Source organism: Cherax quadricarinatus, chromosome 33 (assembly GCF_038502225.1).
Source record: "Cherax quadricarinatus isolate ZL_2023a chromosome 33, ASM3850222v1, whole genome shotgun sequence".
In the NCBI taxonomy this organism is placed as follows: Eukaryota; Metazoa; Arthropoda; class Malacostraca; order Decapoda; family Parastacidae; genus Cherax; species Cherax quadricarinatus.
Window position 1 is genome coordinate 11,631,488 of NC_091324.1, and position 18,223 is coordinate 11,649,710.

Genomic DNA, 18,223 nt, shown 5'->3' on the forward strand with positions numbered 1-18,223 from the left:
CGAGGGAACAAGACCTCGAGTACTTGCGAGGGAACAAGACCTCGAGTACTTGCGAGGGAACAAGACCTCGAGTACTTGCGAGGGAACAAGACCTCGAGTACTTGCGAGGGAACAAGACCTCGAGTACTTGCGAGGGAACAAGACCTCGAGTACTTGCGAGGGAACAAGACCTCGAGTACTTGCGAGGGAACAAGACCTCGAGTACTTGCGAGGGAACAAGACCTCGAGTACTTGCGAGGGAACAAGACCTCGAGTACTTGCGAGGGAACAAGACCTCGAGTACTTGCGAGGGAACAAGACCTCGAGTACTTGCGAGGGAACAAGACCTCGAGTACTTGCGAGGGAACAAGACGACCCTAGTACTTGCGAGGTAACAAGACGACCCTAGTACTTGCGAGGTAACAAGAGCCTAACAAAACGTGCCCAACACCTGGGTGTCTTAATTGAGAAACCTATCACCTACACAACGGACTTTTTCGATCTAATATACAGGAACGAGGATAAAGATGCAAAGCCAAAGAGGTGCAGTAGTCTAGTCATCGTGTATGTTGGGGGGGATGATTACCCACTAGTGGATGTGGGTAATGTCCATAAGGTGAAGCAGAAAGTTAGTAGTGCTGAACGTATCTGGACAATGTAACTACCAGAGTGTTCTCGTGTTAGACAATTATTGTTACATCAAAAGGCATATATACAAGTAATACTGACCATGAGAGACTTAACACTTTCATTGGAACAACTTACCGCCTGTACAGCAAGCTTTTTCACTGCCAGAAGAGATACCTAGGGGTTGCCCTGTAGTATACGGAAAGTGGACGTGTATTATTCCCTGTAAGCGAACGCGTTCTATTCCTGTCAGGCAGTGGCCAGGACAGCAGCAGATGAGAGGTGTTTAGTTCAGTACCAGACGGGTGGTCACGAGGTGAAATTATGTTTGAGTAGATAATTTAGGCAAGTTTTAGTGTATTCTATTTTGTGTATTTCCTGCTCTCGTGTTTATTTGTAAAGCCCTAGTATGCAGGGGCCTGTGTTTTGGAGAGTATTTAATGTTTCCACTGTAGGCTATGTAGCCTGCAGAAAGGGAGGGGGGCGGGGTGTCGTGGAGCCTCCTTGTTCATAAATGTTCATTTATTTTGTTTTAACTCATTAGTAGCAGTGTGCTAATGAGTTAATGTGATTTTTTTTTGCGAGTAGATTGTAAGTTGTATTATATATATTTTTGTATAGGAGAGTTTTTGTGTCCTTCCTTATACAACGTTAATTTTTGCACTCCTGCTTAATTTGTATGAGTACATGCTGGCCCAAGGTTCGCTGTGTTTTCATTGTAATTTTATAACCCCTAGACAGTGTGAGCAGCCTTTAGGAGCCAGGAACATTATTTAAGTTACGACTTCAAAGTCGTATCACCCTTGATGTAATGATACACATTAACACGGCAACACCATGGAATCTTTATACAGAGGATGACTTACATCTTTGCTAACCACTGGCTCACTTATGGGCGTGAGCAATTTCCACCAGTGGGTCCCGCCTAGCTGACTCATAAGAACATAAGAAAAGAGGAACACTGCAGGACTCAACTGCTGCACCTCTCCTGTCTCCCATGTACAAGTCTGCAGCCTCATGCCATATTAGATTGAAAGTGCCTGAGAGACAGGCGATAAGTCTCATCAATAGAGATGCACACGTGTCCTAGCTTGTCGTGCACGTACGTACGTACCTTAGATGTAATGAGAGATTATAACTGAAAAGCCCTAAATCCGTAGTTGGTCAAACAGCAATGGAACAGCAGCTTATTTTATTTGATCTACGGGTGTATGGTAGTTAGTTATTTTGGAATAAGACTTTCAGCTTCAAGGAACCTCCCTTGAAGGGACCACAGTGAACAGGAGAAACATCGCATCTAAAGAACAGAACATGTACTCGTATAAACCACATCTGGACCAACTACAGTCAACATGGTTCTGGTGCAGCATAAACAGCAGCGGCAGTGTAGCTTCACAGTGAACACGTACAAGACAAGCAAAAGTACACTCGCTCAACATCGAAAATACCACCATCGCTCAACACCACCGAACATTAAATTAACCTTGCTTAACATAATCTATGCGTAACCTGGCGCTTCGGAAAGTCTCATGCCTTTAATATTCACAGAATGCACTAGATCCGTATAGGTCATTCAGCACTTGTCAACCCTCGGTAGAGATTCTCCCCATCAGAGTGGTCCAACATGCTGAGGTCGAATGCCCACTCTTGACAATCATCTTTAGTAAACTGGTATGTTCACCGGCTCGACACTACAAGTTAACACCGTTAATAAGTGTTCTTCTCACTGTCTGGAGGATTATCTGGAGAGAGTTCCGGGGGTCAACGCCCCCGCGGCCCGGTCTGTGACCAGGCCTCCTTAGGTCAGTGTCCCAGGATGCGACCACACACCAGTCGACTAACACCCAGGTACCCATTTTACTGATGGGGAACATAGACAACAGGTGGAAAGAAACACGTCCAATGTTTCTACTCTGGCTGTACGTAACCTTTTTTGTTTTTGTTACAAATAACCGAGGCTGAAGTGAGGATGTCCGTCAACAAGGCAACCATCGTAATTTTATCTTAACTGGCACAATTTGCTTAGGGCATCCAAGCTTAAAGTAAACTGAAGCACCCTCCAGCCTAATGTTTACCTAGCAAAATAGTGATTTTTTTTTTTAGATTTGTATGAATGTGTATATTAAAGTTTCAGATATACAATACCAAAACTCCCCTTTCCACTTTTTTCTACACTACTTACCAAAGTTAGGATAATCAAAAGTTATGCACATTACATTAGGATATAATTTAAAAAAAATGCTATTAAAATCAATTTTATATCACATGCATGTAATATCCTCTAATCAGGAGCAAATAATTAAGTGGCTGTGAATAATGAATAAAGCTGTAATATATTAATTTTTAGGCAGGTAACACCCAAATTTGATCACCTGCACCCAAAAATGGAAAACTAAGATGACGGTTTGTAATTTAATATATATATATATTTGCGGAAAAAATGAAGATAACAGATTTACAGACTAAATAAATTATTCCTAGGGAGTAAACAAGTTAAAACTTTATAATATATAACAAGAAATTGTGTAACAAACCGTGCAAGTTTTTGGTGGTATTGTCGGGGATTTTTAGCAATGGTTGTAGTTTATAACCTGCGACGACCTACTCTTTTGTAGTGGAGTGTGATGACCAACATTATGACCATCAGTGCCAAAGTTAACAATGTCCACCAGATGATAACGTTGGTGATGGGAGATTTTATGATGTACAAGACTATACTCATCTTGGAAGCCATCTCTGGTGTCATTTCTGCCAGCACTTCAAACCACAATGTTGGTAGATACACATCCGGGACGCTTCTCAAGATGCTGCAAAGACAACAGATAATTTTAATGAATTATTATTATAATCAAGGGGGAAGCGCTAAACCCGGAGGATTATACAGCGCCTGGGGGGGGGGATGTGGAAGGCATTCAGGCTTAATTCGGGGAACTGGAGCACAGATCCAATTCCCTAAATCAAGAGCCCCTCACCAACATCAAGGAACCTTCCTTGAGGGGTAATTTTAATGAAATGACACAATGGAAAGGAACCTTAGACGTTTCGCCCTCGTCTTGAATTTGTGAGTGGTGGAGCACCGACAAAAGTTTAAAGTGCCTCCCGAAATCGTCAGCTGCAAATTTTAGCCACGACATGTACACTAAAAAAAATCAGCGTTACGAGATTATATATTGGCAACAAATTTTTTCTACTGTTTGTATAGGCTTCCATTGTGTAGTTATTTTATACCATCTCTCGACACCCATTTCGTAGAATAAAGGTCTTCAACATAGGTTAATGAAAATAATTTAGAAAGATCACCGACATGATCGCTGCATGTTGGTAATAATTCGAGGCAGACATACCAGCATAGTTCAGCTCTAATTATACAATTTTTCCATTTTTACTATGAAAAACTAGCAGTTTTGAGAGAAAATTTTTGAAAACTTGTGACGGTAGCTGAGCGATTCGGGAAACTTATCCCCGTATCCAGTAATTCCAGCTTTTCCTCCCATTTTTTTTTCTTAATGCACACAAAAGGAATATTAGATTGTGGTGAAGTTGTAAAGGCAGTTAAGTACCATCGCTGACGATGTCAAGACAATGAGACGAGTAATTCACAAGATATCGCATGCAAACTAATACGTTTAATATTATTACAGTCAGACATGACTCACGAAATCGTAATGACACGATTGCAAACAAACCATACCACGGGCGGGGATAGAACCCGCGACGGTCTGGAGTTTTGAGACTGATCGCGGGTTTTATCCCCGTCCGTGGTACGGTTTATTACAGTCAGAAGTAAGCACTAAACCCACAAGAGCCATACACTGCTCATGTTCAATAAAATTTGTAAATTACCTATACAATCCAAAACAAGTTGGCACATTTTTACTTGAACCTCAACTCAAAATATACCTTTCATAAGATGTATTAGATATTTAAGCGGCGTTGACCCCCGGAAAGGTCCTTCAGGAGTCTTGTTCGCTTCAGTAACAACTTTCAGGATACTTCCGTGTTGAAAGCTTCAAGTATATCAGAAGACTAAGGTCATCGCAGAGAAAGTAAATTTGGGAATGACCTTTATACAACTGACGAAGGACATTTGCCCATGCCAATAGTTGTTTAAACAGTTTTCTAGTTACAGTAAACCAGTGGATAAGGTGTTATTAAACGAAGACGGAGAAAAAGGTCATTCACTTTAAGTACTTCAGGGATAACTATCGGTAAATAATTAAAATTAAAAAAAAAGTATAATTTTAGAACTGTAGATTTAAAGGGAGACATACAGCGCACGCACACGCGCGCGCGCGCGCACACACACACACACACACACACACACACACACACACACACACACACACACACACACACACACACACACACACACACACACACACACACACACACACACACACACACACACACACACACACACACACACACACACACACACACACACACACACACACACACACACACACACACACACACACACACACACACACACACACAAAAAAAGTTACAGTCCAGGACGAGTAAGTTAATGTTACTCGTCCTGGAGTGATCAGATCGAAAGAGCTTAGATGATGTAAAACTCTTATGTTTGTGTTTAGAAAATGATTAAGTACGTTCGAATCTGATTAAACCTTCAGCAATTTTATTTTTAGACTGATACTGCGAAAACTCAAAAATCTTTGCAGACGGTATATGGGCTGTTTTAAGCATACTGTATAGTTATTAAAATAATTTTGAAGCTTTAATCCTAAAAATCACTAGAAATTCTTCTAGTACCGAATGTGAACACAAATTTGACTAATCACTGAAGAAGCTATTTAAAAATGAGAAGAGTTTCCCTATTAAAAAGCTTAATATATGGAGAGTTGATGCGGCACTGAATAAACCAAACCTTGAATAAACCACTGGCTCGTGGGTAGTCACCTGGCGAGATGACTTAAATTTAGTTTAATTTAATTTCTGACTGGGGATGGAGGGGGGGGGGGGAAGAATATTCCCCCCAAAACCTCCCACTACTCTTACATCCACTGACGTGTTGTGAGTACTCGAAGAGTGTACCAAGACAGCCAATGGCAGTGAATAGCTCGAGCTAATTTTTATTAAGCAAAACTGGGTGGGGAAAATGGGGGCTTAAGGCATATTATATTAATCTCAATACTTTTTACTGTTGTGCTTAATCAAGTCCTATTTTTAGGTTACAATGTATACAGCAGGAGGAATGGACTTACTCTATTCTATCGAAATGCATCATCTTGTGGCCTGGGTATGGAAGTACATGCATGTTGATCTGCAGTCTCGCAGCCACTCGCAAGGGAACACCCAGCTCCTGCAACACTCACACGATCAAATCTTAACACCAGATCATCGTTTTTCATTATTTCAAAGCAAAATATACAGGAAAAACCTAAAACGTTGATAATGCTAATGTAACTTCACTGTTGGGAACGGACGTCAACTACTTACAATTTAAACTTTTCATAGTGAAAAACTTGAAAAATACTAAAGGAGCTGCTATGTTTAACAATGTTGATCAAATGGTCAGATTTGCAAAACTGTCTGCATTTAAAATAATTAAGCTGAAAATATCCTAAATACAAATTAGTAAAACATTTTTAGTTACCTTTGATACAATAAATTTAAAGTCGTGCTTAGATCTGAAAGTCAAACTTCGGGAATAGCTGTAGGAAGAAGGGAAGGGGAAGTGTCGACGTTAAAACGCTCTATTCAAGGAAATCTAACTCTTCTTTAACTCGAAGTGCTAAACTCTTAGACCTGCAGTTCCAGGAGCGGCAGGTCTACGAGTTTAACACTTCCCCGTGAGTACAATGACATTACATGTTGTATACAAAAGGTCAAAACCTTTCATCAACAAATGTCTTATTAGCAGTCTACCTGATCTTCACATCACGAGATCGGATCGGATCGTAAGATGGGAAGGAAGAAGGATAAGGAAGGATGGAAATAACTGGAAAAGGATGGGGAGGAGAGGAAGAGGAGGAATCAAGGCAAGTGGCCCAACCACTTTGGGACATGTGGTACAAAAGTACTGGAGACGTAGGGAGAGGCGCTTGACTGATGTCATTGCTTGGCTCACTAGGAGAGGATGGCGAAGGCAGCGGTAGGAGCTGGGAGTGTCAGAAGGAAGCAAGCAGGATGAGTTGGTTATGGTCTTAAACAGTTTATCAGTGCGGTATATTGTTTTCGAGAGAGTTGTATCACACTTATGGAAGAGCTGTAGCAGTATTCGTTGGTTTGGAGGTGGTGGAGTATCTGGTTGAGGTAGGGAATGGTCTTTCTTCGCTTTGGTACGATACAGTGTTGTCTTGGAGATGTTGGATGAGTTCTAGGCGAGTCATGCTTGCAGAGTATAGCCTCGTGGTGTAGAATTCGAGTCCTTTGTGTTTAAAGCATGGTGTTCCAGGTAATCGACGCGAGCTAAGTAGAGAAGGCGGTGGTGGAGTAGAGGAAGGTGGTGTTGCTTCGTTTTCAACTTCAGTAGACGAATTAGAAGATGTTTCTGGTGGTAAGGCTTCTGATTGGTTGGATTCAGTGAGAGGTGGTGGCGGTGGAGGCTTCTCATTGGTCGTTGTTGGATTGACGTCACTAGTTGGTGGTGTTGTTGGAACTTCTGCAGAAGAGTTGGCGATTAAGTTTTTGGTGAATTTGAGAATTTCTTCAGAAGGTGGAGATGCTGGAAATGTAAATGAAGGCATGTTGTTTAATGCAAATAACTCGTTGTGTACGAATGGTATATAATACCGACATGTACATGAGGACATGTACATAACCTTCACGGCTACGACAACTACTACTACAACTAACCCATCTCTTTGGGAAGGACCTACTTCCACTGGGGAATCCCGCCTACCAGTGAATATGCCCTCGTCTGCTACACCTGACGTTACTATATAAGCGCCAGGATCCTTTCTTCTGCTTCAGAATCTCCACGACTATGGTGCTCTTCGCACCTACTCCTAGGTTGAGGGACTGATTACCTCATCTTCTGTACATAGTTCTACTGTCTTCAAGTTATGTCCTAGAATTTGTATTGATAAAGCCACTGGATGGCGAAACGTCTACAATAAAGATACCCAGATGTTGCACATGTGTCAAATAACTCGTTGATGGTAGAGTTAAATGATCCAGGTACAGCCATGTTTTGCATATGAGCGTATAGTAGACAGTAGTGAATCTTCGTTACGTCACATGTTGGAGGATTGATGGTAGTGGTGGTGGTGGAGGCGGGCTGAGTAGATGCTTGAAGTAATTTTGTAGTGTCTGCTTGTAACTTTGCAATTGCTGCATACGTTGGTGTGTTGTTAGGTTTTTTCTTTGCTGCATCTTGTGTTTTCTTCATAATATCCTTTCTTGTAGGACATTTTGCTGCCAGTGTATGGTGATCATTACTCTTGCAGTTTAAGCACGCTGGTTGTGTTGGAGCAGCAGCGGTGCAGGAACTGAAGGTGTGTCCCTCACTACCACATGTAGTGCAGAACTTCTTGTCTTTTACTGGACATGCTTTGGTGGTGTGATGGTATGAATAACAGCTCCAGCAATGTTGGATGTAGTGATATCTCTCTGCTTCAATGTAGGTAGGGCTGATGTAGTAGTAGTAGACAGCAAGACCTTCGTTCAGTGCAGTGGCAGCCATGTTCACGTCGGTGAAGGTGACCTTTATCATGGACGTTGCATTTTGGATTTTTGTAATGCTGTCAACAGTAGCCCAAGTATTTTGCGTCTCGATGGATGACTTGAGTTCAGCAGGTGTTTGAGACGTCAGAATCTTGTCCAGTTTTTTTTAGGAATACTGATTTCCTTGCCCTGAGGGCAGGAGATGACGTAACAGTAAACCCTTGAGTAGTAAGAGTAGTGATGGATTCTGTAGTGAGTAACTTCTCTGCTTCAGCATCATCGTGACAACAATGAATGCTTCTTTCAGTGACAATATGGTGTTGAATTTTACTTCCAGTGCTCCCTGAACAACAGTTGCAAGAGCAATCTTCGTTGAATCATGAACGGTACCATTTCTTGGTTTGATCTTTACACGATTTGCGTAGCTCATCGTGTAAGTCAAGGCGATGACAACGCTGGTAAAGGTTCCTCTCCCCAACGGGGATCGTAGGGAGACAAAGTAAGGAGAGCTGCTATGACCTGCCTGGGCGAGTCAAGAGCAGAATCCAATTTTCTTTTTGATTTTCACACATCACCAGAACAATCCTAAAACTTTTTTTGAGAGGGGGCAGGACCCCCCCCCACTCAGTCATCTATTTGAGACTATTAACGAATTACAAATTTCACCCAACTTAAGTCTCCGTACCTTGGAAACGGAAATTTTAAAGTCTCACCGGAATGATATCTAGTATGAAGGCGTGTTTGGCGAGGTTGGGAGCGAGGCCGGTGACGCCCTCCAGGAGGAAGGGATCACCATTGACGAAGTGCGGGAAGGAGATGAAGGCTGGAGCACCCATGCGACACGACTCAGCGTTCAAGAGACCTACAACAGCAGCAGTATAAATGTCAGTATACAAGCTAGACTTCTGAGTTAGAAACAAATATATTTACCTTGGTCGGGAATATAGGAAGACTGAATTTAAAAAAAAAAAAATGCTTTCTAATCTCTTCACTGTTAAATTTATTATGCAATTGTTAAGAGACCTGCAAAGAAATTGCAGGTCTAAAAATGAACATCTGATTTTCTAGCTGCTTAGAAAATAATCTAAGAATGGCTCACTGTGAACATCGATGCAAAGTTTCATTTTAATTACCATTTGAAAGGTACTTAAGTCATTTACTGCCTAGTGGCAAGGCAAAAGTGTACCAGAATAACACCTTTGGTGTAGTATTATAAAAAAGAAGCGCTAAACCATAAAGGCTACCTTTGGTGCAGTCAACCAAGTATCATTTGTGGCATGAAAATAGACGGCACTTGGAAGATGCCAAGACTGTCCAGTGAGTGCTGCAAGGTGAGCCAGAGGTCACTGCTGCAGTGACCTACCCTCATGTTCTTAGTTGTACTACATCCTCGCCACAGGGTCGACACTACTGAATGGATCATCTTTTGAAAGATCAGCATCATATAACTTGCTCTGAAGGGTAATCCAACAAAAGGCTCACCTGTGGGGGCACATGTGCCCTTAACGCAGTAGCACTCCTTCCCCGGGACGATGGAGCCGTTAGCGAAAGTCTGGTTGGTGCCCCAAAAGCGGTTGGCATAGACACCCCTGGAGAAGGTCGTCTCCTTGAAGAACAACTCCATGCCCCTATGCAGAATCCAGATCAACGAGGGATTAAGATGCCTACAAGGTATCTCCAAAACATTTTTACATTAGCTTACTTATTTATTGACACTTAATAGATCTTTTCGGCATTATTCACATTTGAATCTGTTATATTGACGGCAATGAACCCTACGTACAAGGTAAACTAGAAAAGGTCTTTTGTACAGAGCAGGACATTAAATGTCCTGAACTGTACACAAGGTTCTTTTTCCAGTTTGTCGGTATCATCATACCGACAAACTGGAAAAAGTGATGATTGATGATAATGATAATCATGATGATAATTGATCGATGACTGTTCTCTTTCCCCCTGTTCATCTTACATGCAGAGATCAGAGCTGAAGACGACGAGGTGATCATTGTTGCTACCAGGAGGGAAGAATTCACCTGCTGATCCAGACACCTGGTTGCAGGGAGGCGAGAAGAAGGGAGTCTGGTGCTTCTTGTTCCACCAATCAATCATACCTGGTGCGCACCAACACCGTCACAAACAGGGAGAAAGATGGGATTCATATTAACCCTTTTAATTAAGAGTTGGAAGTTCATTATACGGCAACTACACTAATTTGAAACTATTATAATTAGTTGAGCTATTAAGAAATATAGAGTTGTAGAAATTACATATCCACTATTTTAATCTAGTGGGAAGTGCAAGCATATCAGGTTACCTAGGTTAGTTAAAGAATCTGCTCCAGTCTTCATGTTGAACAAACCATCGTAGTCACGAGACATATTGCGCTGTAAGAAAATAACATTTAATCAATCTTCCACATACCAAAGAGGGTTTATTTTATCCAAAATTCTTCGAGAAAAAAAAACCTTATAAACAGAGCATACGAAAATGTCAGCTTGTGTACATTTTATTTAAAGTACTAATCATATTACCTATTAAGTTCTTAGCCTGGGCGTCACAAGATTGAAAGTCATTTTCCTGTATAATTAAAATAATCGTTTCATATTTTACACGTGTGCTTGTTATCCTTACCCCTATTCCAGATAATCATGAAGCGCTAAACCCGTAGGGATTATATAGAACCTGTGTGGGGGGGGGGGAGGATGGAAGGTATTCAGGCTTGGTTTGGGGAATTTGAGAGCAGATCCTGTTTCCTAGAATAAGAGCCCCCTCATCAGCATCAAGGAACCTCCCTTGATGGGTCTGTTCCAGAAATTAAAGCTATCAATTGGAGTTGTGTAATTAATCTCTGAATTTCACTTTTTTTTTTTTTCCTTTTTGTCAGTGGTAGAGCCTCTGGTTGACAGCAAGTCGGTTATAATAAACGTGACAAGGAGGTTCCCTTAGTCCAAGTTTCTTTCCTCGTGTTGGAGATTTTTGAGTTGCATGCAGTAACCTGACTGCCTTTTAATTTGGTATAGGGGGGGGGCTGGACTCCCCCCGTGGTAGCACCAAACTGTATGTTCGGGACTTCAGGGTAGAGGGCGGGTTTTAGGGAGTGACGTGTATGTATTATGAATGGTTATGTGCGTCTGTGTGTGTATGGTTGTGGCGTTGTGTGGAATTGAGATCTTGGATTAATCCTAAAATGGTCATGATAAAAAGCAATTTTTCAGTACATGTTCCAGCCTCTAGCAAGACTGAACCGGTTCCCGACTATGGCCGGGGTTTGGTGAAGTATGTTGGGTCTTTCCTGGGATTCCCGTTAGGTTTTCCGTCATTTGTAAGCGGAAGCCACGATGATATCACCGCTAAAAGTACACGTCATACTGGCCTTTAAGGGGAATGTTCATAAGCAGACCTTTTGGTGATGGTGGTAAAATTTTGATGAAGGGCAAACAGTTTCATTTGCCTAAGATTGTTTTCGTATATGTAGTAGCGGCCACCGCTGTGAGGGGGGGGGGGTGAAATGTATAATGTCCTATATTGTAATCTTTGGGCATTCAAGTTCCTCAGGCAGCAGCTTTTGTGGGATATGTTGTTCTGTCACCCAGTGATATCACGTGTATTTATTTTTATCATTTATGATGCATATAGTCAGTTGATGTTCAATTAAGCACCTTTACTAATATTACTGTATATAAGCAAGGTATATTTTTTGTGGGTTTATAATTAGTTTGAGAAACTAAATATGGGCTTGGTCGGGGTACTGTGTGTCTTAGTGTTTCCTCATATGTAATTATACATGCTGATCTGTAAAAGTCTTATGTTAATTATGAAAGGCTTTTTGCATATTTTGATTCCTTTTTCAATATATGCAAAACCAAAAATAAAGAACACCATGTTTCAATTTCAAGAGTCATGTAGGTTTCTGATAGTTATTTTATATAACCATAGTACCATTGAGTGTACAATGATTAGTTTATATGATATTGTTTTTGTACATAAAATTTCATACACAATATGAATAAGACTGTCAGGTTTTGGTTACATAGTTATCTGGTGTTTAAGGTATTTATCCGGTAGTCCTCTGTTTAGTTATATATATGTGGTTGTCTTACATAAAGTTATCACGTTTTTTTTGTTTTAAATCAATTATGAATGCCACACATGTATACTGTGTTCTTTAAATAAATAAAAAAAAATTGGTATAAACTTTCAAACGTATATCTTGAAAGTTTCAAATTAAACTTTTGGATGCTGTTGATGCATATGGCATTTTGGAATGGTATGGGCGAGGGATGGGAGGTATTAGACAGGTAATATCTCTGAACTTACAGCGATTTGTTAAGTTAGTTATATCTGAAAGAAAGTGCTAATCCAGCCATAACAGCTACAGGAATACCTTTAAGGTTGGCAGTGAACCAAGTTAAAGTTTGACTCCAGTGAGAAAACGGGAAAAAGCATTTTCCATGTTAACGATCCTATAATGATTGGGGACCTGGTAAAGGAATTCTTAAGTTATCTACTGAACTATACAAAATGTTAACTCGGAACAAACCTTGTAGAACCAGGCGAATTTGTCGAAGCTGACGATGGCAGAGTTAGTACCGATTATGTTTAAAAGGAAATGGTAGGAACCGTTCTTGGCTACCACTTCTTTCTGTAACCAGTCCAGCATAGGGTCCTGTGGAGAAAGTCAATTGTCACCAGACAATGGGGAAGCGCCTACATCCATATGGGGAATGGGAGACAATCAGGTTTGTGCCAAGGAAGAGTAACCGATTCTCCAGATCAAGACTCACTGCCCTCAAGCCACTATCTTCGAAGGAACTGCCGGACCTCTGGTACATATAGTGCATACGATAGTCGAACCCCATCCATCCTTATTATTATTATAATCAAAAAAAGAAGCGCTAAACCACAAGGGCTATACAGCGCTGCAGGGTAGGGAAGGAAGCGAGGGTATTGGATGGCAGAAGGGAGGAGGGATGATCAGTAGGTTACAGAAAACAGCGGGGCAGGGGATAGTACGGGGGTAGGGGGTAGCAAGAGATTGAAGTAGAAAGGGCTGAAGGTATCAGAATTTGTGAAGCAAGTCAGTTGTCAAAAAGTCAATGAGAGTGTCTGGATGAAAGGTGGGTCCATCAGCGAGAAGAGAAGGTAAAGAGCAGCAGAGCGAAGACGACGACGGAGGTAAATTCTGCGTGCTCGTTGATAAAGTGGGCAGTCCAACAGAATGTGGTTGACTGATAATGGAACTTGGCAATTCTCACAGAGGAGCAGGGCGCCTCAGCTGGCTGTGGCAAGTTGCCTTCAGAGAGGTAATGTGAGGTTTCCAGGATAACCTACGATCAAAGAGGAGGCCCAGAAACTTGACTATCACGTTCAGGGATACGGGAGCCATAGAGGTACAAAGGATGATCGGAGATAACAAAGCGTCTAGTGAAAGCAATTTGGTGGGTTTTAGTGCTGGAAAATTTAAACCCACGTGTGGTGGCCCAATTGGAAACACGGTCGATTGCATGCTGGAGAGAAACTAATAAGGTGTCAGTCAGCGCCTGCACAGGCAATAGCGAAGTCATCAACATAGAGTGATGACCAAATATTTGATGGAAGACTAGAGGCCAAATCATTAATAGCAAGGAGAAAAAGTGTTGTGCTCAGAACACATCCCTGGGGGACACCTTCAGCTTGGATAAAGTCCGGGTAGAGCACATTATTAACCCGAACACGGAAATGCCTGTCAGTTAAAAAGTTCTTAAGGAAGGATGGTAGATTGCCTCGAAGGCCTAAGGAGTGGGCTTGGGCTAAAATATTATACCTCCAAGTTGTGTCATATGCCTTCTCAAGGTCAAAAAAATATGGCAATAACTGAGTGGTTATTCGCAAAGGCATTACGAACATACGTATCCAAGCGTATTAAGGGGTCTATGGTAGAACGTCCCTTACGAAAGCCATATTGACGAGTGGAGAGACTGTTGTGTGTCTCTAAATACCACACTAAACGTCTATTTACTAGGCGTTCCATCACTTTGCAAACTGCACTGGTAAGAACAATGGGACGACAGTGGGAGGTTTCATGTCCCGTAGTGCCTGGTTTGCGGAAAGGGAGAACAATGGCGGATTTCCACAGTTGTGGAAGAACTCCTTGTGACCAAATAAGATTGTAAAGGTGTAATAGGACTGCAAGGGCTGACTGATGTAAATGTTGTAGCATACGCATATGAATGTCGTCGGGCCCAGCTGCCGATGATCGGCAAGCTGAGAGTGTTGCCTCCAGTTCTTGAAGTGTAAAAGGCACATTATACTGTTCTTCTCTGAGAGAAGAAAAGTCCAAGGGTGCTAACTCTCTGGCAGACTTTGAGGAAAGAAATGAGGGGCATAGATGGAGTCCCTGAGAAATACGGACCAGATGATTGCCAATTTCATTGGCAACATCTAGTGGGTTTGCTATATCAACACCGGCAACCCGCAGAACAGGAGCCGGGTCAGGAGAATATTTACCACTCAGTTTTCGTACTTTTTTCCAGACTGCACTCAGAGGAAGCAGAGGTGATGGTGGAGACAATCTCGCCAGCAAGTGCGTTTAGCGTCACGGATGACACAGCGAGCGATTGCATGCTTCTGCTTAAATTCAAGAAGTCTCTCTGGTTCTATTGTACCGGTACCTGCCCCATGCAGCGCATTTCAAACGTACTGCACGAGCACAAGCAGGAGACTACCAAGGCACGCATTTCTGAGAATGCCTGCCCAAAGTTTGGGGTATAGAATGAGAAGCTGCAGTTAAAACGGAGGACGAGAAGAGGTGTAAAAGCTCATCGATGGAGGACGAAGAAGGAACCTCTCTAAAAACAGTTAGGTGTGAGTAAAGGTTCCAATTTGCCTGATCAAATTGCCAGCGTGGGATGCGAAGAGGTGGTGAATATGAAGGGGAAGTAAGAATGATTGGGAAATGATCGCTGTCATGTAAGTCCGGAAGAAAAGACCAAGTGAAGTCTAATGCGGCGGAGGAAGAGCAGACCGAGAGATCGATGCAAGAGAGAGTGAGAGTCCGAGGATCAAAATGGGTGCGAGTACCTGTATTTAAAACATGGAGGGGGTGGGTGGCAAGAAAAGCCTCTAACTGAATGCCACGGGAATCACAGTGAAACCCCCCCAGAGGGGGGGGGGGTTCTCACTGTGGTGGTGGTAATGATGAAACAAGAAAGGCAATATCCGGAATAGATAATGCCCGAGGAGAGAGAGATAAAGAACAGAGCGTATACCACCTATGCAAGTGGATACGGGCTGCTGTGTAATGCAGCGAAGTACGAACAAATAGCTGATGGTACGGAATATCAGTGCGTAGAAGAAGGGCACTTTCATTAAAGGTCCCATCAGGAAAAGGATCTGAAGAATACAATAAATTATAGCCTGAGATGGGAGAGATAACAGCAGAGTGTAATTTTGGTTCCTGTAAGCAAACACCAACAGGGGAAAACTGGGAGAGTAACATCTGAAGCTCACCCCGATTACCCCTGAGGCCGCGTATATTCCACTGTAAATAGGCCATGATTGGCAATGATAAAGATACCTGAAATCCACAGGTAAGGGTTCCTATGGACTAGAGGGGTTAGAAAAGTCCACATGCGGAGGCAGTGGAAAACGTTCAAGCAGCGAAGGAACGGTGCGCTGTGAAGAAAGGAGTTGCGCAGATGGAGTAGAGGAGAGAGAAGGAGCGGAGGGTGGATCAGTGTCCATTGATGGTTTGGTCTCTGCAATATATTCAGAGATTGCTTCAAGTGTTTCAGAATTCAGAGACGTTGTATGGGAGACAATATTGGAAATGGTAGGGAAAGGATGAGTAAAGATTGGAACTGTAATGGACTGTACCAAGGTAGGGGGGGACGGAAGGGTGGAGGGAACTGGAGAAGCATGGAATGGGACAGAAGAGGCAGAAACCTGGGAGGTGGCCGAAGAGGAAGAAACTTGGGAGGGAACAGGGGAGGAAGGTACAGTACGAGGAGGAGGGTGAACCTCTACACTTGTAACAGAGCCAGTGAGAGGGGGAGAACCAGGTACAGAGACAGGGAAGGGAAAATGAGGAGGTGGAAGATGGGTAGGAGGTGTTAACGGAGCTTTTTTTGACATTTGAGAAGTAGAGGGACGATTGGGAGGTGGTGTCATACGAGATCTCGTCGCTACTGAGGCTTGTGAGAGAACACGAAGAAACAAGATCAGACTGAGACGTTGAAGTAGGGACGTCTGAGCCGAGGACAGCAAAAGAATTAGCTACAGGAGTGACTATGGGAGAGGTAACAACAGAGGTGGGTGCAGAAGATGGGATACCAGAAGTGGGGGGACGTTTTGAAACACGGGAATAAGAAACACGAGGTAGTCTCCCTTGGAGGCGGAGATGAGAAACTGCCATGGCATAAGGGAGACCTGTCTCTTTGAGGTAAAGGATTTCCCACTCGTTTAAGTAGACTTGACAACGGCAAGAGTACGAAGGGTGAGCCTCATGACAATTAAGGCAAGAGGGAGGTCGATTGCAAGACGTATTAGAATGGTCATCGGCACCACAGACTGGGCATTCGGCGATAGATCTGCAATATTTCGCTGGATGGCCAAATCGCCAGCAATTTCTACACTGTTGCGGTGTAGGGATCACCTTTCGAACTTGTAACCGATGTTCTGCTACATAAACTGAGGATGGGAGTTCACGGCTGTCAAAAGTTAAACGAGCCACATTGCTAGGGTATCGTCTCCGCCCGCGGGCAGGAAGAACGTAAGTGTCTACCTTGAGGATTGGGAGATCTTGGAGTTCCAGCTGTTCAAGAATGTCAGTGCCACATGTTTGGAAATTTTGTTGAACTATGGTATGGGGCAGAATGATGGTACCACTACAAGAATTGAGGGAATGATGCTTTTCAATAGTTACAGGAACAGTATCGATATGGGAAAGACGAGAAAGCTCATGAGCCTGGGTAGCATTCTGTACGGTGATGATGCGCGTACCGCTCTTAAGAGCATGAAAAGAAATATCTTTACCAACATGGCGTAGGAGTGCCTTGCCAATACTGTGGTCAGAAAGATAGGCAGTAGAGGAAGTCGGTCGTAAAGTGAAGAATTTAGTCCACTGTGCAGTCTGAAACTGAGCTTGGAAAGGTAGTGAAGGATGTGTCGATCTTTTCTGAGAAGAACGAGAAGGTGGAGAAGTATCATCAGCAGGTAATTGTCGTTGTCGTTTAGGCGTGGGACCAGAGTTGGTCCGATGTGGAACGGGCCAGCGATTCGAAAATTGCCGCACCGTAGAGGGAGAGGCCGGAAGCATAGTCAGAGGAGAGCGAAGGTCAGATAAATTGAAGGAGTCAGTCGAGGCCTCAGTACCTGAAGCGGGTGAGGAAACAGCACCGGCAAGAGGTACAGAGGCATGAGGAGTGTCCGAAGAGTGGTCCAAAGACGAGGCGGGGTCAGAACGGGGTGCGGTATCAAGAAGGGGCCCGGGGGTAGCAGGTTCATGGACTAGGGCTGCCATGGTTAGGTTACTTCTTTCTTTTTGTTTTTAAGAAAAAAAAGAAAGAAAAGAAAATATAAATAAAAAAAATAAAAAAAGGGGGGACCGGGGAGGGATAGTTCCTAGGAGGAATGAAAGGGCCAGAAATCTCCCTCTGCGCCCAAGAGGACCTCAGCACCGCAAGTAGCGCAGATGCAGCATGGAACCCGTGCCATACCCTACCCATCATGCCAGTAAACCGGCAATCCGGGATAGCAACCTCACATCTGCCGAGCTACCTCGGTGGACAAAAGAGAGGGCGGCCGGAAATCCGCCACAAAGCATACCTCCTTCGGCCACCACCCCCGGAATCCGAAAGGTGGCTTCCAGAGATACACCCGTCGCCCGAGAGACACCCAAAGCCACCCTCTGGGATACCGGAGAGGGATCAGGACATCCCCAGGCAATCCAGATTCCACGGCAAACTACGCCACCGCCAAGAACCTCAACGGAATGGGATGGACCCCG

At 43.2% G+C, this 18,223-nt stretch overlaps 1 protein-coding gene across 1 annotated transcript in view; it reads right to left on the reverse strand.

Moving 5' to 3' along the window:
- Window positions 1–2,847: 2,847 nt before the first annotated feature.
- LOC128694028 (protein croquemort) overlaps window positions 2,848–18,223 on the reverse strand; it is a 30,919-nt gene continuing 15,543 nt past the window's right edge. Inside the window, exons 6-12 of the mRNA XM_053784019.2 lie at window positions 12,779–12,904; window positions 10,553–10,622; window positions 10,208–10,349; window positions 9,721–9,866; window positions 8,952–9,100; window positions 5,835–5,932; window positions 2,848–3,413 (exon numbers count right to left, since the gene is read on the reverse strand). Of these exons, the coding sequence (XP_053639994.2) occupies window positions 3,191–3,413; window positions 5,835–5,932; window positions 8,952–9,100; window positions 9,721–9,866; window positions 10,208–10,349; window positions 10,553–10,622; window positions 12,779–12,904 (954 nt within the window). The 3' untranslated portion in view covers window positions 2,848–3,190. The remainder of the gene's footprint in view (window positions 3,414–5,834; window positions 5,933–8,951; window positions 9,101–9,720; window positions 9,867–10,207; window positions 10,350–10,552; window positions 10,623–12,778; window positions 12,905–18,223) is intronic.